General features: G+C 41.3%; 2 protein-coding genes and 2 non-coding genes across 11 annotated transcripts in view; all 4 read left to right on the top strand.

Moving 5' to 3' along the window:
• The window catches only part of LOC132380532 (autophagy-related protein 16-1-like), a 38,006-nt gene extending 16,548 nt beyond the window's left edge, over window positions 1–21,458 (top strand). For both annotated transcript variants that reach the window (XM_059949421.1, XM_059949412.1), the window contains exons 9-18: window positions 237–339; window positions 1,846–1,951; window positions 3,412–3,482; window positions 4,425–4,496; window positions 10,245–10,365; window positions 11,671–11,776; window positions 12,234–12,383; window positions 13,915–13,962; window positions 14,441–14,542; window positions 17,409–21,458. In XM_059949421.1, the coding sequence (XP_059805404.1) occupies window positions 237–339; window positions 1,846–1,951; window positions 3,412–3,482; window positions 4,425–4,496; window positions 10,245–10,365; window positions 11,671–11,776; window positions 12,234–12,383; window positions 13,915–13,962; window positions 14,441–14,542; window positions 17,409–17,502 (973 nt within the window). In that variant the 3' untranslated portion in view covers window positions 17,503–21,458. The remainder of the gene's footprint in view (window positions 1–236; window positions 340–1,845; window positions 1,952–3,411; window positions 3,483–4,424; window positions 4,497–10,244; window positions 10,366–11,670; window positions 11,777–12,233; window positions 12,384–13,914; window positions 13,963–14,440; window positions 14,543–17,408) is intronic.
• Window positions 2,511–2,782, top strand: LOC132390659 (small Cajal body-specific RNA 6). Its single transcript, XR_009510977.1, has one exon. It is a non-coding gene; the product is annotated as a small Cajal body-specific RNA 6 (non-coding RNA).
• On the top strand, window positions 4,861–5,125 carry LOC132390658 (small Cajal body-specific RNA 6). Its single transcript, XR_009510976.1, has one exon. It is a non-coding gene; the product is annotated as a small Cajal body-specific RNA 6 (non-coding RNA).
• LOC132380541 (S-arrestin-like) overlaps window positions 14,445–25,446 on the top strand; it is a 62,485-nt gene continuing 51,483 nt past the window's right edge. For all 7 annotated transcript variants that reach the window (XR_009507814.1, XR_009507815.1, XM_059949433.1 and 4 more), the window contains exon 1: window positions 14,445–14,542. The gene's annotated coding sequence lies outside the window, so the exon portion shown is untranslated. The remainder of the gene's footprint in view (window positions 14,543–25,446) is intronic.

Consider the following 25,446-nt stretch of genomic DNA (forward strand, 5'->3'; position numbering starts at 1 on the left):
TATTTATTAGAATGCATTTCTCCAAGAAGCTATTCATGGGCACTTGTAACTCAATGCTTCATTTGACCATAAGATTTTTACATTCATACTATAGTGTTTCTTCACATTGTTTCCTGTCCATGCCAGAGCCCCTGTATGAATACACACTGCACTAAGTGTGTGTTGGCACGTGATTTTCTTTCTTGCAGATTCTGAGGGTGCTGAGTACTGAGATATTCTGTGTTTGCTGCCAATAGAAAACGATCGCCCACGCTGCATGGGACTGTGATTGATGCCTCCGAAGCCCGTCCTGGACCTTGTAATCAGATGCGATTGCCTACAACGCCACTCCACTTTTTTGTGAGTATGCAAACAAATTTATATGAGGGAGCAAGTCATAAAATATGCCAGTGAGATGTGCTGAAATAGGAGAAGGCTTGCATGGATCATAAATACCTGCTGAAATAATTTCTGCTAAAAAGCTTGTTATAAGTTCTTGTCAAAAGAAATGAGAGGCAGGTTTTCAGTGAAATGTGGGCAGGTTTTCAGTGAAATGTGGGCAGAGTTTTCAGTTTGCGTTGGTTGTTTTCTTTTTAAAAAAAAATCTAATTGACACGCTAGTTGTAAATTCATTGGTAGAAGACTGTACCAGAAAATAATGACCAGCATAGTGTGCCTGAATAATTCTAATGTTGTATTGTGTGGTTTGTCAACAGACTAATAATTTTATGATTTCTTTTAAGTTATGAAACTGCAGAAGTTAACAATATATTCCTGAATTGGTATAAATGTGGCCGAGAACATGATTTAAATAAACAGTATCTTAATGCAGTTCCCAGTAATTAATTGCAAGATGTTTGACTTTAAGTAAATACTGAAACATGTTTATTTAATGGTGTAGAATAGGTTGTATAATGTACTTTATTGTATACCTTTTTTTTAAGTTTGGAGAAAATATGATTTTCTCTTCCAGGAAGAACTTGACTTTGAGCCTCTGATATTACCTGTATTGATGCAGGAGGAGTCTATTCAGTCCATTAGTTCCATGCTGGATTTCAGCACTGCAATCTCATCAGTCCCATTTCTCACTTCCCAAAAGCTCTTCAACTTGCTTTTGCATGTGCATTAATTCCCCTTTGACTCCATTGCCACTAAGGGATAAGTTACAGTCATTAGGTAACCTACCAGTACCCAGGTAAATCAGCACAGTTACATAAAGAACATCTAAAGTTTACACAACAGCCAAGGTCAGGACTGAATCAGGCCTGTGGAGGATTGACAATAAAAAGATCAGGCCCCCTAATCTACAAACGTAGGTTTCTTATTCAACCCCTGTTGCAATTTTTGTAAGTCAGTATGTTTAAATAGTAAGCATGTTGAAATGGTGGTCTGGTTTACTTGTTAATTATTACTTAAGTTTATAAAAAGATATATTTGATGTTATCAATTTAGTCAGTTTGTTTAACCTTTTTAATCTAACTTCTGCGTAATTCTACTGCTCCATCCAGGAGTTCTTTTTTAATATTGATCAGCCTGTGAGGATCAGCCTACTGATACAAATTATGTGTGCCCTTCATCACAATCCTACAATTTAATTCCAGATTACTTTTTCTATGCAGTTCCTGATAGTGTGAAAGCTCTGGAAAGCGCCTTGCTTTCACAGACAAGCAGTGAAGCACTGAAGGTCAGTCTTGTGGCTTTCGGCGTTGCCGTCTGTGCTTGCATACGTGCTCATGCCTTGTATCTTGGTTGGAGTTGCCAACAGACAAATTAGACATTGATGTTGATGATGGATAAGTGGTAAGGGTGCATTGACCAGAATGATCGTGGAAATTCAGTGTTTTTTTTCTGCATTTTATTTATTAGGACGCTCATGATGGAGAGGTCAATGCCGTCCGGTTTAGTCCAGGATCCCGGGTGGTGGTGACTGGTGGAACAGACAGGAAGGTTAAGCTATGGGAGGTCTCCTCGGGTAAGTGGAAAAAGAAACTTTGAATTAGCCAGCAAGCTGGCTGGAAGGTATGTTAATCAGGAAATTCCAATCTAAGTGAATATAAACCGGATTAACAGATCCTGTTGCCTAGGCCCACTTTGCTCTTTTAATGGCATGGGCACTCGAAGATGCCCTGTCATTCAATAGTAGTGAGCACATCTAGTGTAATGATATTATTTATGTGCATGAATAAAGTCTTGAGACCCCAGTTGTGTTTTCTAGATCTTTCTCTCCAGTAATGAGTTCAGTGGGGTTCGTTCCCATCAGGTGCCCTCTTCACACTGAGTGTGATTGAAAGCCTAGTTTGACAGCCTGTTGGCTATCTTATAAGAGCATTGGGTTCCTGGGCAGGAAGGGTCAATCACATCTGGGCCCGAAGCTGTCCTCACTGAACTTGCATACGTGACCACTTAGCCTAGTCATGCATTGTGCTTACACATCTGCTCCACACATTACTGTAAGCACAGATCTTCCTGTTAATCATTCTACTGAGTGTTTGACAAGATTACGTGGGCAAGTGTGCTATGTAAAATAATGAGGTCAGTGATGATAAGTAAAAGGTCTGACGGCACTTTATTGAATGCCCATGTGTCTGCTCACTCCCAGGAGATCCTTCATTGTCCATCCTGCTCAAGGTGTGCTGTGGTGGTTGTGGAGTTCCTGACAGAAACTTATGCCACTGATTTAGTTGACACTTCTGCTGAGGAATTTGGAGTGTCTTTATAAAGGGCATCTCACAGAACCAGTAGTTTTGGGTATCATGGGCATTTACCTCTGGTGCATATGACTGCAAGTTTTCAAGCTGAGACCTCTGCTCAAAAAAAAGAAGCATATGTTAAAATTTATGTAATTCAGAATATCGATGGCATTAATCTGGTTTGATAGCTTCTTGCCCAGCATGTGCATGACCTACCAGTATAAAGCACTTCAATCCACCCTGGTATTTTTGTACTTGATCCCAATGTCAGTGGTTTAGAAGATTGCTAGGAAGCTCACATGGCAAGAGCTGTGGGACCCTTTGCCTGGCACAGCTGAATTTTACTTTTATTCAAGTTCTCTTTTATTTTAAATTTGTTGATTCTCACTGGTGTTTGCCTTTCCCCCTCAGATGTTCTGCTTGAGCGGTCATTCATTTGTCAGAACAAGTGATGAGTGAGATGCCGCTGAGCTTGATGCTGTCTTCTGCCAGTAATTTGGGCTGAAACAAGAGTTTGATGTTTCACTTCCAAACTCTAGGCTTCTGAGCCAGTTGAAGTGATGATATTTGCTTCCTGCAGCAACTCCACAGAACTCAGGAGGTTCTGGCCTGCAGGTGTCTGATATTGAGCTGAGTACCTGAATGTTTGCATTCCCAGAACTGAAATCTGTCAGCCTAGGAGCAAAGCTTCATGACAGGACTTGACCCTGCTGGGTATTGATGTGCTGTTTGCTCCCTGTAGGAAGATGTGAACTGAAGAGCACCCTCACTGGTAGTAATGCTGGAATTACCAGTCTGGAATTTGACAGCACAGTAAGTGACAGTCGTCTATTTTGTGTCTCAACGTCTGCTAAAAGTGTGACAGATTATTTTTTCCACCAAAAGATGTCTTCCCTCTTACTTCTGGAATTGGATTTTTCGAGGATTTTGGCAACTCTCCAAAGCATAAACTGAATATACATTCCGCAATTTTGAGCCCAAGGAATTATGTCCAGACCTGTTTTCCACTGGTGGCACTATGAATGATCCTGATTCTGTACTTGCCAATTGTCCATGTTGAATTCATCTGGATACTTCAGGTGAAGAATAAGTGTATTTAATGAAGCAGTATAGTGGGCATTTAATGGGACATTTAGAGTTGGTGTTGCTCTGCATTTAATCCATGTGTAGCTGACTTAGGAAATCTCCCTCTCCCATTTTGCACAGGGCTCTGGAAACGTTTTCCCGGTTGAATTAACTCTGTCTGTTAGGCAGGCAGTGTTTTACACCAGAACATTATTCAGCATGAGATCTGCTGATCAAATTGCATAAGTTCATAGATTTGTACAGCTTAGAAAAGGGCCTTTTGGTTCAGCTTGTCCCTGCTGACCAAGGTGCCTATTGATCTGTAGCCCTCTAAATCTTTCCTATCCATGTACATGTACAATATATTTTAAACTCTCTAATTGTCTCTGCCTCTGCCACCTTTTCTGGTAGCTCATTCCTTATACCCATCACCATTTGTGTGGAGAAATGCGTCCTTCATGTTCACATATCTTTCCCCTTTTTCACTATAAAGCTGTAGTTTTAGATTCCCCTACCATGGGAGATTCGACCTGATTTGTGCTCCTCACGGGTTTATAAACCCCTAAGGTTGCCCTTCAGCTCTTTTGCCTCAGGGGAAGTTAGCTCCAGCGGCAACATTCCTGTGAATCTGTTTTTGCCTGGTAGCTCAGCTTGTTTAAACAATCCTAAATCAAGTAACATTTCTTTCAGGGGGCATATCTGCTTGCAGCCTCCAATGACTTTGCCAGCAGAATATGGACAGTGGATGATTCTCGGTTAAGGGTAAGTAGAATTCATTGAAACCCTTTTCAGCCTGTTGTGAACTACATCCATGTGGCTTCCTGTGCATCCTTTGTGTTGTGGAACCTGATGAGAGCTGAATTTGAAATAATTCTCAAAGGATAAAACTACCTGGTCTCTGAAGGAGAGGATAGTGCCAAGCAGGCTCTAAAGTTTAGAGTCTGAATAGTTTTCCCAGTGAATAATCACAAAACTATAATCTTAAACCTTGAGTTAACCTCTCCATTTGTATATCCTTCCTCCACGGCTTGACAGTCTTCCTGAAGTCCAAAACTGATTACATCATTTAAACACGCCCTGACCAAAGATTTGTGTAGATTTTGCTATGCTTGGCCAACCAGGCAGAGGTCAATGATGACAGGTAAAAGGTCTGATTGCACAGAGCTTTATTCCCCAGCCTCACTCCCAGGAAACCCTCCATTTTCTATCCAGCTCTAGGCTTGCTGTGTTGATCAAGGGGTTCCTGACAGTAATTGATGCTGCTGTTTCAGAGCACAGCGAGAAACTTGGTGCACATCTGCAGTGAGCATTTGACATAATTGATCACTCAGGAGTGTTTGGTGTTGTGGGATTTGTCTCTGCTGCCTGACTGCAAACTCTAAACTGAGACCTCGGATCAGAACCTTGCATTAAAAGGAAGTCATGCATCTATAATGAGCCTGCTTTTCATCTGCATATTTTATGCAATGTGAACTTGGTGTAACACTTTTCCCCTCCTACTTTGAGTCCAGCTGTGCACAAACCAACTGTAGGCCAAGCACCCCACTATAAGACAGTGCATCTTTTATCTCACTATGAACAGTATCTGGGGCTTGACAGAATCATTCCAGTTCCTCACTGTCAGCCACTGACTTTATTCTTTTCTCTCCCGTATAATATGGCCACTGTTCTTTTTAAGCTACTGGAAGCCAAGTTGTAATATGATATCTGTAGGCGTTTTATTTCTGTTTGTTATCAATTTTGTTTATCTACTGTTTTTACACCTAAGTGAAACTGGTTATGACTGTTTACCTTAAAACTGGGCTGGCAGTTCAAAGTATTTTCATTATTAAAGTTGGTATATGTCACCATGTACCACCCTGTGATTAAAAGGAGTGCTTACTCAATGGAAGTCTGAGGACACGGTACGGTAAGAGCAGTATTGCAGATGGATGTGAGACTTGGTGGAAGTGCAGTATAAGGAGTTTCTGTTGTTCAGCAGCAGTGACGAGCAGTTGGGTTCGGAGCACGTGGGCTGTTTAACTGCATGTGTTCACACAGAGTGAATGTTACTACACAGCAGCTGGCGCGAGAAGTGGATGCAGGGATTGGTGTGTGCAGAGGAGGCAGTGTATGATTGTATCTTAAGTTTAAAGCAGATTGAAGTGCACTACAAAAGTGAGTAAAAGAACTAGTATTATAATTAGCACAGATCCTGTGGGAGTAGGATTAATGACTGGGAACTTAGAGGGGTGCTGCCTCCAATGTCTAGACACAGTGGGATATGGTGATGCCTCAGTGGAGTAGCAGAATGGGAGGAGTGTAAAAAGGGCTTGTGAAGTTTATAGTAAGTAGATGTTACTGAGTGGGAGTGGGTGTTGGCTTTGTTGTATATTTCCTGGTGAGAAGGAATGTCCTTGCATTCCTGGAGGATTTTTGCTCTGCTACTTTGGCAAGGATGGAACTGGAGATAGATGAGAATGCCATCTTCAATGAAGTTAATGTGCTTTATAGAATAATTGAATTGTTAGAACAAACAACGATCATTTGGCCCTTTGAGTCCATGGAAGAGAACGGTACTCTGGAAAACAAAGACCATTCGGTATCTTTAGAACTAGCACCGAGTGAAAGCGGGCATTGTTGGCGTATTGCGCCACCATCTTCCATGTGCTAACTTTGATTGATCTCAGGAAAAGTATCTGATCATAAGAACCTCAGAACAAGTAAAATAAAAACTGTGATTTCCCAGGGCAGCCGTGATTCCTGCCATCTTATGTGGTTCAGAAATTATTCATAACAGGCACCTTAAGGCACTGGAAAAATACTTTTTTAATGTTGCCTCCACAAAATCTGAATTCACTGGGAACAATAACTAAAGCTACATCAATATGCCCTCCAAAACCAGTAACTCCAGCAAATTATTTTCTCACAAGAACCCCGTCAATTCCCTTTTAAAGACAATTGAGCGTTTCTGTTTCCATCAAGCCAACAAATGGAGAAACTCATCGGCTTGGATGTGTAACTAGCATGACTGTACAGATACTGCAATTGGGGTTGGCTTCTGGAAGACAAAGTGAACCTCCATAGTTTGGGACTGATCTCTTAACATAGCAGGAAATATAGAGTGTGTAGAATTAGGCTCAAAGTAAAGTAACAAAATAAATTTATTATCAAAGTACATATGTGTCACCATATACAACCCTGAGATTAATTTTCTTGTGGGCATTCACAGTAAATACAAAGAAATGCAATAGAATCAATGGAAAACCACACACAATAAGACAAATTCCAATGTACAAAAGGCAACACAAACTGTACAAATACAAAAACAATAACAACAGGAGCTGTAGAGTCCTTGAAGGTGCATCCATAGGTTGTGGGAACAGTTCATTGCTGGGGAGATGAAGTTGTTCCCTCTGGTTCAAGCCTGATGATTGAGAGGTGATAATTGTTCCTGAACTGTTGGTGTGCGTCCTAAGGCTCCTTTTAGCACCTTCCTGATGATGACAAGAGAGCACGGCCTGGATGGTAGGGTCCTTAGATTGTTGCTGCTTTCCTGCAACAGTGCTCCTTGTAAATGTGCTCAATGGTGGTGAAGACTTAACTGGGCCACATCATTACTATTTGTAGGGTTTTCCATTCAAGGACGTAGGTGTTCCCATACCAGGCTGTGATGTAGCCAGTCAGCATACTCTCCTCCATGTGTCTGTAGAAGCTTGTCCAAGTTTTAGATGTCATGTGGAATCTTTACAAACTGCTATGGAAGTAGAGGTGCTGTTGTGCCGCCTTTGTAATGGCACCTGTGTGCTCAATCCAGGGCAGATCCTCTGAAATGATCACACTGAGGAATTTAAAGATGCTGACTCTGATCCCCTGATAAGCATTGCCTTATAGACCTACAGTTTCCTCATAGAACCATAGAACATTACAGCACAGAAACAGGCCTTTTGGCCCCTCTTGGCTGTGCCGAACCATTTTTCTGCCTAGTCCCACTGAGCTGCACCTGGACCATATCTCTCCATACACCTCTCATCCATGTACCTGTCTTAAACGTCAAAAGTGAGCCTGCATTCACCACTTAATTTGGCGGCTCAATCCACACTCCCACCACTCTCTGCATGAAGAAGCCCACCCCCCCCCCCCCCCCATGTTCCTTTTAAACTTTTTCCCCTTCACTCTTAACCCATGACCTCTGGTTTTTTTCTCCCCTAACCTCAGTGGAAATAGCTTGCTTGCATTCTCTCTGTCTATACCCATCATAATTTTATACACCTCTATCAAATTTCCCCTCATTCTTCTATGCTCCAGGGAATAAAGTCCTAACCTATTCAACCTTTCTCTGTAACTCAGTTTCTCAAGTCCCGGCAACATCCTTGTAAACCTTCTCTGCACTCTTTCAACCTTATTAATATCCTTCCTGTAATTAGGTGACCAAAACTGCACACAGTACTCCAAATTCGGGCTCACCAATGTCCTATACAACCTCACCATAAAGTTCCAACTCTTATACTCAGTACTTTGATTTACAAAGGCCAATGTACCAAAAGCTGCCTTTACAACCCTATCTACCTGTGACGCCACTTTTAGGGAATTCTGTATCTGTATTCCCAGGTCCCTCTGTTCTACTGCACTCTTCTGTGCCCTACCATTTACCTTGTATGTTCTACCTTGGTTTGTCCTTCCAAAGTGCAACACCTCACACTTGTCCGCATTAAGCTCCATCTGCCATTTTTCAGCCCATTTTTCCAGCTGGTCCTGTAGTTAATCAATTTTTTTTTTGTTTGTTTTTCTGACATTGAAAGATTCTTGTAGCAGCAGTACTCAGCCAGATTTTCAATCTCCCTCTTGTATGCTGATTTATTCTACCTTGGTCTGATGCATAACCTATTTTGCTGACCCTCTGTATCCCAAGCTCCAGTAGTGTGGTTTAGATGTTGGCATACCACTGACATCACAGTGAGGAGGCTGCAGCCCTCAAATTACCCTGGAAGATTTGATAACCAGCCAAAAGCTTTGAGTACTTTTTAATCGTCTTTGAAATTCAGAGGCAGACACTTGCAAACTCTTAATTGAAATAAATTTGTAACTAATACCTAAGCTGCAAAAACACTTGAAATCATTAATTTAAAAAGAAGCAACATGATTTTACCTTCACTTTCCAATCCATAGGTCTAAAATTCCCATTGAAATCATCGGGGGCCCCGGATCAGATCCTCCAGCAAATCTGTGCCAGTGCAATGCTGGGGAATCTCAGCATGACTGGATTCTGCCTCTGGACTCCATGGTGAGTCCTGTCCAGAATCTGTGAGTAAACTGGAGCTTCTGCCTTTGACAGTAAATTCATGATATTCTGGACAAAGTCATTTATTTTTTGATCAATCTACAATTATTCCACTCAGAATCACTAGTATTAGTTATTGTGATATATCCCATAATTTTGGCTTGACACCGATCTTGCTGAGAAAATGATGCAGGATACTATTTTACCTGAGACTTCGGATAGGTAGTAGTGACTCGCGTGTGGCATAAGTAAGGCAATATCCTGTTTTATAGAACAGGAGCATTGAATTATTGAGAACATATTGTTGCCCTTTGTGTCATTAGGATTTTAAAATGAATCTGTATGGATTTATGTCTCATTTAGTTGTGATTTAAATGTGACTTTCCCTTCACTGATGATCTTCAGAAGTTGCTATTGCATGTGTTAAATTTTCATTCGTGGCATTTTAATTGGATTCTGGCTTATTGCTACTCACTATTTTGTGTCCATTAAAGAAGAAGCTTAATATTCAGAGTTGTTCCATTGAGTAGAACTGGTGAGAAATTTATTTTCCCTCCATGAGCCGGTGTTTGACTGTGACGTCATAACAGTGCATGGAGATGCGATGGCAATCAGTTTTGTTATGAAAGTGAGAGACTCTCAGTCCTACGCTCCATCACATCCGTCTTGATCAAAGCTTACATCGGAACTGAGGCTGCGGGTAAATCTACAGCTGACATGGGAGTCCTTTAAAGACCAGCTAGTTAGAGTTCAAGTGCTTTCATCCCAAAAATGACAAACAAATGGAAAGGGTAGTAAAGAAAGTGCACACTTCTGTCTATCAGCACATGGAGTACGAAAGTTTAAAATATATCTTTTATAAAACTGGTTAAAGCTTATTTGTAGTATTACATGCAACTCTAGTCACCACACTGTTGGAATGATTTGAAGGGAGGAAGTTTAAAGAATATTTAAGATGTTTTTTTTTCCAGAGTGGAACACGTATCCTATGGAAGTAGATACAATGGTATTGATTGAGAAGTATTTGGACAGATATGTGAACAGTCAGGGAATGAAGGGATATAGACCGTGTGCACACAGATGTGAATGGTTTGTGTGGCGTCATGCTCAATGCAGACAGGTGGACCATTGGACCTGTTTCTGTGCTGCACTTATCTATGTTCTTAAAAATTCTGATACTCAACAAAAGATTTTGTTACTCTTTTTCATGTACAAGAGTTGATGTGCTTCCTTGTTCTTTTCCATAACAGCACACATTAACAGGACACAGCGGGAAGGTGCTATCTGCGAAGTTCCTTCTGGACAATGCACGTATAGTGTCGGGCAGCCATGATCGAACTCTCAAACTGTGGGATTTGAGCCGTAAGATCTGTAAGTAAGGGCAATGTGAAGGGCATAAAACAGTAGGAGGCCTTCTCTTCACAGAACCTTCCCAGACCAAGACACAATCTAATCTGAAATTGGCTTAAGTAGTTAATTTCAGCAGCTGGATGACTAAGTGACGAACCAAAAGAGCCACATATCATAGAATTCTGTCTCGCACCCTATTCTCATTGAGTTGCAGAGTGCAGAAGATGGCCATTGTGCCCACAATGTCTACACTGACCATTGGGCATCCATCCATGTTAATCCCTATTTTTTTAAGCACTCGGTCTGGGGCTTTCTATGTCCAGGCAAATCAAGTGCTTGTCGAGACACTTGTATGCTGTCTGTACCTCTGCTTCCATCACTTTCTCCAGCAATGTATTCTCACCACTCCCTAGGAAACAAAGGTTCTCCTCAAGCCTTCATTGCCCACCCCATATTTATTAGTCGAGGCCAAACATGAGTTAGAGAAAAGGAAAATCGGCCAACGTCACTAAATGAGTTCAATCATGACCCTCTACTAATTGAATAGAATAGCATTTGTTTCTAGACTGGTAATCCAGAGTCTTGGATTAATCATGTGGCAGCATGAGTTTAAGTATCACCTTGGCCATTTGAGATTTTAAATTCATCTCATTAAATAATCTGAAATTTGAGTAACATTTAGCATCAATCTGATGCACTTCTGAATATCTAGTTTTGTTTTAGGGGAAGGGGATCTGCTGCCCTTGCCCTGCCTGGTTTGTGTGGCTCCAGGCCTACAGTACGACGGTTGATTCTGCTGCCCTTTGGTATGGTTCAGCAAAAACTCTAATTCCTGAGGAATGCTGATCTTGCCATCTATGGCCACATTTTGTTGAAATGCAAGTTATGGGTTATTACTGAAAAAGGGAGAGACAACTCAGAACTAAAAAGGCATAAAATGAAATTTACAGTACTATTTCAAAAATGTATTGAGAGAAAAACTTTGGTTCTTTAACATAGGACCTAACCTTTGTCAAAGCCTGAAAGTATGTTTAAGAATTTCTATTCAAATTTCTGATGTTAGTGCATTTTCATTTTGCGAAGGCTGTTATAACTTGGAGTGAAGTATTGATTAAAAACTGATCTGACTTATCCACTCCCATCCCTGATATCTGAGCTTAAACAACAGCACGCAGATCAGTGATTGCCATTGTTTTATCTGCAGTCAGGAGGGGCCAGGTGAACGGAGTACAGTGCAGTAAGGATAATAGTTGGTGCAGAGCAGTTAAGCGCTGAGTTTAGGGTTTATATCCAACCTGGTTATTCCGTGTTGCTCCTCTCTTTCAGGTATAAAAACTGTGTTTGCTGGCTCCAGCTGCAATGATATTGTTTGCACCGAGCAGTGTGTTATGAGTGGGCATTTTGACAAGAAGGTTCGCTTCTGGGATATCAGGTGAGATGGCTGTGATGTCCAAGATCACCTTGCTTGCAGGGCTGCTTATTTTTGAATGGGGAAAATTTCAGGGAAATGCCATTCCAGATCCTTGAGTTGGGGAGCTATTGAGCCCTTAAGGAATTAGTTTTTGCCGCCAAATATGAAAGCAGGGTAACTGGTTTGAGCTTGCAGCAAAGAAGGGATTAAATGAGTGGAGCTTATTGCTCACAAACTAATGTTGATGGATATCAGAATTCGGAAAACTGTCAGTGAAGATTTCCACAGGTATTTAAAGGAATGGGCAACTGAAATATAGCAGTTTTCTACACAATAGAGAGCATCATACAGGCTTTACTACTGAATGGAACAGGGAATGAGACATCCAAGCTCTGGGCATCTCTAAACTTTTGGATGTGCATTAAATCAAGATGATTATTTATGTGCATGGTACTATTTTGCATCTCTTTTGCCCCAGGACGGAGAGTATTGTGCGAGAGTTAGAACTGCAGGGTCGTATCACTGCACTTGATCTTAGCCCAGACCACACAGAACTGCTGACCTGCTCCAGAGATGATATATTAAAGATCATTGATCTGCGCACAAATGTGACCAAGCAGTCATTCAGGTAATTGTATGAGGCTGCTTTAATTGGTATCTGTTGTCCTGTTTGCATTTAAAACTGAATGCATATGCATATCTAAGTATTTTATACAATACAATACTGTGTAATTATCTTCAGCTCATGTATAGAACCGGTGTGCCTAAGAATTTTGCATAGTACTGTATTTGTCAAAGTGAAGCAGAGAGCGAGTTTGTAAACCTGGCAGGAGCAAAGGATGTTGCGAATGGCGAGGGCGGGGCACCACGGGAGGGGTGTGGGACAGGTGGCAGAGGAGGAGTGGCAAGGGCACAGGGGGTGACGCAGGTACAAACACCCAGCCCTGAGGCAAGGTCATTTGGTTCTAAACAATTGGTTTATTGATCATTTCAGAAAGTCTCTCTTCTGGTGCTTCCCACTCTCTCCCTTTTTTCAGCCACAATTCCCCCCCCCCCTCCGCCCCCTATGCACACTCAGTCCACAGTAGAGCCCCATAACAGAATCAGGTTTATCATCATCATAATATTGTGCCATGTCATACAATGTGGGTGATCATGGTCTTCCACTTGTCCTTAATCTGAGAATTTCTGATAAGCTCTTCAAAACTTTTACCTGTCCATCCCTTGATGTAAGTCATGAATGTCATGAGCTGTCGATCACAACGTTTTCTTCCATTAATTTTTCTGTCACTACAAGATGTTTGAGCTTCTCTTTCTTCAATGTATGTCTCAGAAATTCTGCTGCCATTTCCTGATATCAGTTCTCTTATTCTGACTTTTTGCAACACTTCCTCATTTGTTACTCTGTCCTTCCCCGATATCTTCATTAGTTCTCAAAAATCACATTTTTGTGGCTTTGAGTTGCACTCATTTTGCTTTGATATTGTCCAACATTTGCTTCCATATGTTACTGTAGAATGAACGTAGCACCATTCAGGTTTATCATCACTCACAATTGTCATTTTTTTGCAGCATTATAGTGCAATACATAACATTACTATAGTACGATGCAAAAGTCTTGGGCATTCTAGCTATGCACAGTGCCCTTCCTTAGAAGTTTTTCTTTTATTAGTTTACAACATTGAATCACAGTGGATTTAATTTGGCTATTTTGACACTGATCAACAGAAACAGACTCTTTTGTGTCAAAGTGAAAACGGACCTCTACAAAGCGATCAGTGTCAAATAGCCAAGTTAAATCCACAGTGGTTCAATGTTCTAAAACATGAAACCTTCCAAAAGGGATGAATACTCTTTTAGGTGCTGTATATGTGCCTAAGACTTTTGCACAGCACTGTGCAGTCTGTTTTCTTGCTCTACATTGGAATTAACATGTAAAGGTGTTCATGTTGTATAATTGCTCCCACCTATTTACACCCAGTAATCTGTACCTTTAGCATTGCTTGTATCTCGAAATTCCTTTCTCTCATCTTGTATAGTTTGCATCTCCTGGTCTGAGCAGTGTCATAGTTTGGTGACTTTCTTGTCTGTAAAATTAATTCTTTGTCCTCCCTATATTTTTTCTGATTGCATTTGTGGTTTTTTTTTTCCCTGAACAGTTCACAAGGATTTAAGTGTGGATCAGACTGGACAAGAATAACATTCAGGTAATTGTATATGATCAGTTATTTGTTTGAGAGGTGAAGAAGAAAGTTCTGCATACACACCAGGCATATCTGATGGGGCTATGTCTTCAGTGAGTCAAAACAGATTTAATTGTAGTAGTGCATTCTTTTTTTTTCAGTTTTCCAATATTGCAATTCTTTTGGAACTTTGTTTTAACACCTTTCCCCCCTCCAGCTATTTTGTTATCATATTTCCCTGCCCCCTCACCAGAAGGAAAATCTCCCATCACAATGGCTTTAAATGCCTTTTTCCAGTGATATCAAATGGAGGCCCTCTGTTTATAAGGCCCTTTTCTCCTCCTCTGGAAAGGAGCTTTCAGTGAAAGGGGAAAATAGATGCTAGTGCAGCTGAAATTGCATTGATGCAGTTGTGGTTTTGCATTAACAGTAAGCTGCTATTTGAGGTGTATTACGGAGTTGACAGCCTCTGAAATGATATGTGATTACCTTCTCCCTTCAGCCCAGATGGGAAGTTCATTGCTGCGGGGTCTTCAGATGGAACTCTCTTTGTGTGGAGTGTCGAATCGGGGAAGGTGGAAAGATCTCTAGGAAAGCATCACAGGTTTGTCATCGAGTAGCTGTGAGGCTAAACTTTGATTTGTCAACTATTGAAGTGAATATTTACTGGAGACCCTTGTCAATGCTTGGGCAGTTTATAGACTATGCTCACCACCTGTGTATGGAAGGAGGCCATTTGGCCCATAAAGTCTGTGAAGGGCTATTAATCGGTGCCCATCCCACTCCTCGTTACAATCCCCCAGCAACTCGTAGCACCTGTTGATTATTTTGCCTCTGAGAGGTAGTGTACAACAGCTATTTAACCCTCATGATGAAGGAAGAGACTGAAGCACCTGCAGTCACAGGGAGATCACTCAAAACCCAAACAGGATGGAAGCCAGCAATTGGAGTTGATGCACCGAGCCTCTTGTTAATGGCCGCCTGACTGTGCTGACTGTTTCCTTGGGTGGTGGCTGTGCTCGGTTTCTGAGTGGTTGCTGTAAATTCAGTGGATACAAGAAGCCATTCTGTCATTTTTTTGAGTTCCAGCATCATCTTTATATTTGCTAAGGATTCATGCCTTTGTTTCATTGCCATTCAATAGACAATAGGTGCAGAAGTAGACCATTCAGCCCTTCGAGCCTGCACCGCCATTCTGAGATCATGGCTGATCATCTACTATCAATACCCAGTTCTTGCCTTGTCCCCATATCCCTTGATTCCCCTATCCATAAGATACCTATCTAGCTCCTTCTTGAAAGCATCCAGAGAATTGGCCTCCACTACCTTCAGAGGCAGTGCATTCCAGACCCCCACAACTCTCTGGGAGAAGAAGTTTTTCATTAACTCTGTCCTAAATGACCTACCCTTTATTCTCAAACCATGCCCTCTGGTACTGGACTCTCCCAGCATCTGGAACATATTTCCTGCCTCTATCTTGTCCAATCCCTTAATAATCTTATATGTTTCAGTCAGATCCCCTCTCAATCTCCTTAATTCCAGCATGTACAAGCCCAGTCTCTCTAACCTCTCTGCATAAGACAGTCCAGACATCCCAGGAATTAACCTCGTGAATCTACACTTCCTCTACAGCCAGGATGTCCTTCCTTAACCCTGGCGACCAAAACTGTACACAATACTCCAGGTGTGGTCTCACCAGGGCTCTGTACAAATGCAAGAGGACTTCCTTGCTCTTGTACTCAATTCCCTTTGTAATAAAGGCCAACATTCCATTAGCCTTCTTCACTGCCTGCTGCACTTGCTCATTCACCTTCAGTGACTGATGAACAAGGACTCCTAGATCTCTTTGTATTTCTCCCTTACCTAACTCTACACCGTTCAGATAATAATCTGCCTTCCTGTTCTTACTCCCAAAGTGGATAATCTCACACTTATTCACATTAAATGTTATCTGCCAAGTATCTGCCCACTCACCCAGTCTATCCAAGTCACCGTGAATTCTCCTAACATCCTCATCACATGTCACACTGCCACCCAGCTTAGTATCATCAGCAATTTTGCTGATGTTATTCTCAATGCCTTCATCTAAATTGTTGATGTAAATTGTAAACAGCTGTGGTCCCAATACCGAGCCCTGTGGCACCCCACTAGTCACCACCTGCCATTCCGAGAAACACCCATTCACCACTACCCTTTGCTTTCTATCTGCCAACCAGTTTTCTGTCCATGTCAATGTCTTCCCCCCTGCTGCCCTGAGCTTTGATTTTGCCCACCAGTCTCCTATGTGGGACCTTATCAAATGCCTTCTGAGGTACACTACATCCACTGGATCTCCCCCGTCTAGCTTCCTGGTTACATCCTCGAAAAACTCCAACAGATTAGTCAAGCATGATTTACCCTTGGTAAATCCATGCTGGCTCGGCCCAATCCTATCACTGCTATCTAGATATGCCACTATTTCATCCTTAATAATGGACTCTAGCATCTTTCCCACCACCGATGTCAGGCTGACAGGTCGATAGTTCTCTGTTTTTTCCCTCCCTCCTTTCTTAAAAAGTGGGATAACATTAGCCATTCTCCAATCCTCAGGAACTGATCCTGAATCTAAGGAACATTGGAAAATGATTACCAATGCATCCGCAGTTTCCAGGGCCACCTCCTTTAGTACCCTAGGATGCAGACCATCTGGACCTGGGGATTTGTCAGCCTTCAGTCCCATCAGTCTACTCATCACCGTTTCCTTCCTTATGTTAAACTGTTTCATTTCCTCTCTTACCCTATGTCCTTGGCCCATCCATACATCTGGGAGATTGCTTGTGTCTTCCTTAGTGAAAACAGATCTAAAGTACTCATAAAATTCTTCTGCCATTTCTATTTCCCATAACAATTTCACCTAATTCATTCTTCAAGGGCCCAACATTGTTCTTAACTATCTTCTTTCTCTTCACATACCTAAAAAAGCTTTTGCTATCCTGGTTACATTCTTTATAAGGACATGCTTTTCCATCCTTCCTAAAGATTTCTTTCTTTCTTTTTTTTTTTGAAATTCAACATAAACCTGCCTGAAGCAACAGAGGTGCTGGGGGAAATCAGCTGGTCAGGCATTATCTATGCAGGGGAATGAACAGTCACCATTTCAGTCAAGTCCCTTTATCAGGACTGATTTCACTATTCCAGTTGAAGGGTCTCAGACCAGAACGTTAATGTTCGATTTCCCTACATAGATACTGCCTGGCTCACTGAATTCTCCTTGCTCCTTTGTTGCTCCAGATTTCCTGCATTTTGTAGTCTCTTGTCTCCATAATCTTGCTTGATGCAGAGATTGAAGCTGTGGAGCGTGGGTAAACTCGTGTTTGCAGACAGGGAAGAAGGTGGTGGTGGTGGTCAGCATGCCATTTTGAGAGAGCTGATAAAGTGCCACACCAAATGCCTGACATGTTTTTCTATACTTTTTGTTTTTCTCCATCCAGCTCTTCTATAAATTCAGTGTCATGGTCGCCATCTGGAGAGCACGTGGTCAGTGTGGACAAAGGAAGCCGTGTAGTACTTTGGTCAGAGATCTGAGTTAAAGTGACCAGAAGCTGACTAAGTAGTGGCCTTGTTCTCAGCGCTCCTTCTAGCTGCACGGAGGAGATTGCCCGCAACATGCTTGGCATTACAGTAACACAACATGGCAGAGTGAGCCTTGCAGAATCTCCCTCTTGTATATCCGGACTGCTGCAAAGGCACTTGGATATTGCATTGGTGGCCACTTCTGCTTTTACAGTCATTCACAGGAAGCATGCTCTCTGCCTGCTGGGGTAAATCACCTTGTGTAATTTACACAGGGCTTTTGACATTACCAACTGCAGGTTGACTTCTGGACACAAAACCACCCTTTTCTACCCAAGGTGCCTAGATGTCTTCTCTCCCCATTGCTTCCTTTCTGTTTGCAACCATATCAATGACCAGATCTGTTGGAATACTGTATCTACTTTGTGTCCATCCTTCCCTTTCTCCAAACCTGAGTAAAAATACTGATTTTTTTTTTAATTAATTGGCACACTTGTGAATGGGAATCGCTGAGTGAGGAGAGGTGACAGTTGGCTTGTGCTTTATTGGTGAAATAATGAGGTGAATAATAGTTATTGCATAGTAGTGGCAAGGGAAAAATGTTGTGTACTTTGCTTTACTGTGAGGGAGTTGTACACCATGAACAATACTTTGAGAAGCTTTCCCTGAAAGAGCAATTTAATTCTCTACCACTGAGAGAACAGGTATTTCTTCTTTATATATCATTTGTTCTTTGAATGTGAAATTTCTTTGTTTGTTTGCACTGAAGTTATTGCTTGTTCCCAATTGTCCTTAGCTGGTGGTGGGTTGCTGCCTTGAATCATGTGATTATGCTCTCATAGTGCTGGTGTGTAAGGGGATGAACATCCTAAATGTTTATCCACAGAAACTTAGAATCTGGTTACAATTGTGTGGTCAGTGATTTGAGAAAGCCACAACTTGGGACTTGCTGTTTACCCTCCTTTGTTCATGCCCTGCTAGTTTCCATAATGTACCCGAAATTGGCAATGTTTTCACTGGTAATTTTGCTTTCAGTAGCTCAGTTTCAAAGCTCAATGGACATTGTTCAGAGGACCAGCTTCTAAGCTGGTCAACGACAAATTCGCTTCTCCCTATAGATGCTGCCTGGCCTGCTGTGTTCCACCAGCATCTTGTGTGTGTTGTTGTTTGAATTTCCAGCATCTGTGGATTTCCTCGTGTTAGTTTCTAAGCTTAGCACTTTAAATTCTCTATTGCTAGACCAGTGTTGGGTTTCTTCTTGTAATTGTCTCCTGCAGAGGCAGCGTGCTTTATGCTATGATACGGGTGAAATACCTGAGATGGGTTTCCAGTCTGCATTCTCTAGCTGGTGTTTTAAGAGAATGGCTTGTAGTATGGAAATTATCAACTCTCTAAGTAAAATAAGCCAGAGTTACAGAAAATGGCCATTATATTGTGACATGCTGGAAGGCATGCTTTTCTATGTGTATATATATATATAAAAAGAGGTTGGATGCTACATGTAGTATGGGAGTATCTACCTCGTAATGCACTGCAGCCTCCTGCCACATTGTCTGCCTTTACTTGCCATCTAACCACACATGCCAATTGAGCACTTGATTAAGGTGACAGAGATCTTTACCACAGCAGGAGCTGCTGCATTCAGAAAACTATATTTAAATATACATTAAAATTATTTAAATTAACTATGTGTTTGGAAATCCCAGTGGTTCGGCATCTGACTTGTCCATGGTCAATTATGTACAGCAGGTCCAGGTTCCAGAGCTCACTTCAATACATTCAAGCCCGAGATTCCCATTCTCTCACTTTTGTCCCTGGTTCCTGTGGTCTCTTTTAAATCATTGGGGCCACCAGAACATTTCTTGTACTGTGGAATAACATCTGAAAGAAAGTGAATTCAAAGTGTGGAGTATTATTTGGAATGACATCCAATTAGTATGGAAAATCTTCTGGTCTGGCACCACCACCTGAGTAGCAGAGCTTTACTGTATATGGACAGCAGTATACAACTGCATATCATTTCTACATTGACCATGCATAGAGTACACACTAAGTACCGGGCAGGAAACTTCAGCAGCATGCATTTGCTATTTCATATGACTTGTATTTGGGTCCATTGAAATGTCTACTTCATACTAGAACCAGCTTCATAATTAATAGCCTATGCCAAACTGAAGAGGAGCCAACTAATGGCTGTATTATCAGGCATTGTTTTCACTTTTTAAGTATTTATCAGAATTACATTGTGGTTGTAAAATTGCTCAAGGATGTGTAAAATCTAAAAACTACTAAACTGCAGCAAACCAATTGGTACAGGAGAATAACCATGACCTCTTTTGTGATTGAGGGTTTGTATCAGACAGATGCTGAAGCTGAGATGGCAGTCTTTTGAGAAGGGTCCACCGGAGATACGGGCTCAAATTCTGACTGGTCTTGCAATAAGAGCCAGTGTGCCTTGTCAGCTGTGGTCCTTAAGTGGCTTCAAGAGCACTTCCAATAATGTGCACCAAATTGACAGTCCAAAAAATTAAGCAGGGGAAACATTTTTCTGCTGTGTTGTTCCTGGGGTATTAATTTAATTATACCTAATTCTTGCTTCACTTGTCCCAACATTATGAAAAATACTCACTTTGCAGAATAACTCATGTAACTGGTATTCAAGTGTTTGTTGTTGTATATTTAAACCAAATTGCATATCAGGTTGAAATGTTTGATAGAGTGTACTTGGCACTTGCTGGGGGATTGCTAATTGGGATTTAATTTTACTGAGTCTGATTCTTGCTGGATGTGAGTTGGAGTAAATTTCTGTCAGTCCTGTATGTTCCAGCTGAGTGTGCCAACTGCATCATTGCAGGAATGTTTCTGCTGTGTTCACGGTGATAAAAGCCAATAATTCAGCAATGACTTTTCCTTATAAAGCCCCGAACCCTAATGAAACCTTTTGACAGCATTTGCCGTTTATTGTTCAGAAGGAGTATCTGACTTTTCATCACTAATCTTTGACTTTCAGTGTTGTCATGTTTGGGAGCTGTCAATGCATAATGCTAATATAAAACTATATTAAAGTTCATAGTTCAATCATATTCCATTCACAGCATTCACTTCTGTTGAAGGGTAGCCCAGTTAAATTTAAGGACGTGGCAAGTAAATGGCGTGCTTATTATGGACTTGCTCTTGGAGCTCAAGGTTTTATACTGTTTCTTAAGGGCTACAGGTGAGGCATTCAAATGTCCAGTCCTCTATTTGCTGCTATAGTGCATTGAGAGTTTCATTTTGTTGCTGTGCATTGCTCAGTGAACTTGTGAACAGGGCGATCACTTGGATCTGAATGGAGAGCAAACAGATGTCTTCTGTCATAGTTGAGCTTACAGATCCTACGCCTTCCTTGGATAGTATAGTTTTACCAGACGTGCTACAGATGACCCCTGTGTTGTGGCTGTTCGAGTAGTGGAAATTTGCCTTTACAGAACTCACAAGCCACTACCCAATAATCCCCGCAGAATTTATGTTGAAAAGTAAATAAATCAACAAAATTTATTTCTTAACTCATTTTTGATGTGCATAGGTGACACAGATTAACATAGAAAATCACGGATGGATTGTTGTAATACAATTGAACAAGAAGGAGGGGATCACTTGTGTTTGTAAAATGTTGCACTGACTGCAGATGGATCTGTGCACCTATGCTTATGAAGAGTAGCAACACCAGAGTCTGATCTTTGGTCCATGTGTGTGTACATTTTGTTAAGTGGCATGTTCCAATTACCTCATTTGTATCAATGCTTTAAAAGTGCTCTTCACAGAGTCTTATTTGCACTTTATATTTTTTTTCTGAAGAGCACTGCATAACAACCTTGTCATTTGGCTGAGGTTTGGCTCCCCCATTGTGGCTGAATCTCGTGTAATCCCACCAATTGCTATGTAAGTCATTACAGATGTTTTTTTTAATAAAAGTATTTTAAAGAATGCACCTGTGTCAAATTCTGAATTGCAGTTTCTCTGCTGCTGTTACTTAAATTTTTGTAAATGTTTCAACGATTTGATATGTTAAATTATCCTGCAATACAACTTTTGTATTTACCACTGCCTTTGATACCTTGGCCTTTTAATGTGATGGTGATAGATGATGTTTTCAGGGCAAGGTAGGAAATGGTGGCAAATTGTAATTCCTGGCAGTTACCCAGTGAGTACCTGTTATATCAAGTGTAGCTACAAAATTTATCTCTTGTCAATTTTGCTTTCTGAATACACAGTCAGACCCAAAGTTACAACTGATGCATCAATATATCTTGTGTAACTTTAGAAGAGTCTCGACCCAAAATGTCGACTGTTTACTCTTTTCCATAGATGCTGGTTCCCTGGTCTGCTGAATTCCTCCAGAATTTTGTGTATTGCTTTGGATTTCTGGAATCTGCAGATTTTCTCGTATTTGTAATAGTGTGCACATGCACGCATGCACGCGTCTGGTGCCTGCAGGGATTGGATATCAGTAGTGTGCAATTGAAAGTTACCCAAAGTTCACATCATGTGCCGGTGATAATAAATCTGATTCTGACGTCATCAGGAGATGTAGAGAGTAAGCACAAATGGCCAGCAATTTGTACAGAACATTATACATTCCTATTTCAAGGGGTTATCAGGGCCGGTGCTTGCTATAATTTTAAAACTGATGCTTTTTTTGGCATCCTTTAAGATTGCTAGTCTTAAGGAATGGTGTGCTGATTGTGAATGACATTGGCCTGACTTTGAGGCTTTTTGCATAAATGTGTTACTGGAAGAAACATAATTGAAATCTAACTGGAGATTCTGGACATATTCAGCAGGTTTTGATGTAAGATCAGTGATTCTGAAACACACATCGTGTTTCTTGCTCCACAGCAGTCCCTGAGCATTTTGAGGACATTGTTAATGCAATTCCTAGGAAAAGTTAGCCACATCATTGTAAAATCCTGAGGATCAATTTTGAGAAAGCAGTTTGTACATATTTGCCGCACCTTGTTTTAATAATTCTAAATTAAAAGAAGCTGCTGAAGATTCAGCTTTGTTCTGTTTATTCCATGCTTTATTGGGCTTGCTTCCATGCAGATTGTCTTTATTTGCTGTTCTGTTGAATGCTTGGACAATGACAAATGGAAGTCTCCAACTCAGTTGACAGACTTTTGTGAACAACTTTACCCTTGATGTACAATATGAAGGGGAAAAGTGTAGAGCAAAAGGACCAAAACAGATTTATATAAGGGGGACGATGAGGAAGAATTGTTAGGAGATCATATTGCTCTACTGTATTATACATGAAGCTCAATGAGGAACAGTGGATTTCAATACAGGGGTCAGTGTGGACATGGTGGAGGATTACAAATAGCCGGGGATACGAGTGGACAATAAACTAGACTGGTCAAAGAACACTGAGGCTGTCTACAAGAAGGGTCAGAGCCGTCTCTATTTCCGGAGGAGACTGAGGTCCCTTAACATCTGCTGGATGATGCTGAGGATGTTCTATGAGTCTGTGGTGGCCAGTGCTATCATGTTTGCTGTTGTGTGCTGGGGCAGCAGGCTGAGGGTAGCAGACACCAACAGAATCATCAAACTCATTCATAAGGCCAGTAATGTGGGACTCTGACGGTGGTATCTGAAAAGAGGATGCTGTCCAAGTTGCATGCCATCTTGGACAATGACTCCCATCCACTCCATAATGTACTGGTTAGGCATAGGAGTACATTCAGCCAGAGACTCATTCCACTGAGATGTAACACTGAGCGTCATAGGAAGTCATTCCTACCTGTGGCCATCAAACTTTACAACTCCTCCCTTGGAGTGTCAGACACCCTGTGCCAATAGGCTGGTCCTGGACTTATTTCCACTTGGCATGATTAACTTATTATTTAGTTATTTATGTTTTTATATTGCTATATTTCTTCACTATTCTTGGTTGGTGCAGCTGAAACGAAACCCAATTTCCCTTGGGATCAATAAAGTATGTCTGTCTGTCTGTCTAAAGTTTCCTCTTCCCACCCCAATCTATGCTGTGGATGCATCTACACTTTTGAAATAGGTGAAGACTTAGGACTAAATTGCTATTGACTATCATAATCATAGTCTCCAGGCATTGCATTGTTTCCAGACTGAAGAAGAGATGTTTGCAATTTGGTAATGCTGTTTCAGCATTGCATATGTAATGAATGTAAGTGCACTCCTACATTCTATAATGAAATCAGTAGTTTATCTGATTTAACAGCTTCATATCTGTATGCAATTTCTGCAAAAGTGTGCAGCAAAAAATAGCTGCTGTACAGAAGCAAAGCTTCTGCTCTGGAGAACCCCTGTGACACTTAGCAGTGGATGTGTCAAGATCTGTGGTATGAACGTTCCATTTTTCACAATCAAAGTTCTTGCCATCAACTATACAAAGTGCAGAGGCTCAGAAAGGGGAACCAAGGTATTAAATGGCCTATTTCTTCCTGGCTGACGAGAGTACAACTGATAACCAAATTAAGAAACACATTCTGAATTTTCTTGCTGCTGACATTGTGATCTTTGCATTGATGCTGACCTCAATTTGTAAATTTAAGTACACAATAAGCATTGTAAACCAAATATGTAAATCAAAGCATACATGGACATATTGACTAATCTCCACATTTCCATAAGTTTGATTTATTTTAACAAGGAGTAGTTGTACCCCTGCTTTGTCATCTAAAACTTTGAACTTCTATAAATGTGCGGCAGAGAATATACTGACTGGTTACATCACAGACTGGTATGGAAACAATGTTCTTGAACAGAGAAGCCAAAAAACACAGCAGTGAACACAGTCCAGTTCATCATGGGTAAAGTATCTGCACCTTTGAGCACATCATCTAGGAGCACTGTCGTAGGAAAGCAGCATCCATCATTAAGGACCCCAACCATCCAGGCATGCTATCTTCTCGCTGCCGTCATCAGGAAGGAGGTACAGAAGCCTCAGGATCCACAGCACCAAATTCAGTATCAGTTACTACAACCCAGCCATCAGACTCTTGAACCAGAGAGGATAGCTACTTATCCCAACACTGGATTATTCCCACAACCTATGGACTCTTCATCTTAAGTTCTCAATTTATTGCTTATTTATTATTATAATTTTGTTTTTTCTTTTGTACATTGGTTGGTTGTCCATCTTTTGTGTGGTTGATTCTATTGTTTCTTTGAATTTACTGTGAATACCCACAAGAAAATGAATCTTACGATATATATGCACTTTGATATTTACTTTGAACCACATAGCTTTGTCAGCAAGGCGTAGGTGACCAAGGTGACAGGAGACCAGACTCCGCTGCATGGGTGCTAAGACTTGTATGTACACATATGTGTGCATTGGCATCTCTGCAAGCAGATGTATACCACAGACAATGGTTGCACTTGCCCACTTCACCTCCTTCCTTACACCCCCCCCCCCCTCAGAGATGGGGAGGAGTTTCTTTAGCCAGAGGGATCTGGGAAATTCATTGCTACACATGGCTGTGGAGGCCAAGTCATCGAGTATATTCAAGTGGAGGTTGATAGGTTTTTGATTAATTAGTGTGTCAAATGTTACAGGATGAAGACAGGAGAATAGAGCCGAGAGGGATAATAAATCAGCCATGATGGAATTGGTGAACTGACTTGATGGGCTGAATGGCCTGATTCTGCTCCTATATTATGGTCTCACAGCCCCTCCCAGTTTTGATCCACCCCGATCCTGAATCTCTAAACTCCTTGCAATATTACCTAACAATCCTACCTCCCTCATGCATTCCTTTTGCATCTACCTCCCTAGCTGGACATACCTGTTCCACTGATGCTCTTGCTGTTAGTTGCCAGTTAATCCAGGAATCAACAGATAGGCCAGATAGATGTGTGGCCAAAGAGATGGTGTAGGGGACAAAGATTCAGGTTTTGGTTCATTGGGATCTCTTTTAAGGCAGAAGAAACCTGTAC

The sequence above is a fragment of the Hypanus sabinus genome, chromosome 2 (genome assembly GCF_030144855.1).
Source record: "Hypanus sabinus isolate sHypSab1 chromosome 2, sHypSab1.hap1, whole genome shotgun sequence".
Classification (NCBI taxonomy): domain Eukaryota; kingdom Metazoa; phylum Chordata; class Chondrichthyes; order Myliobatiformes; family Dasyatidae; genus Hypanus; species Hypanus sabinus.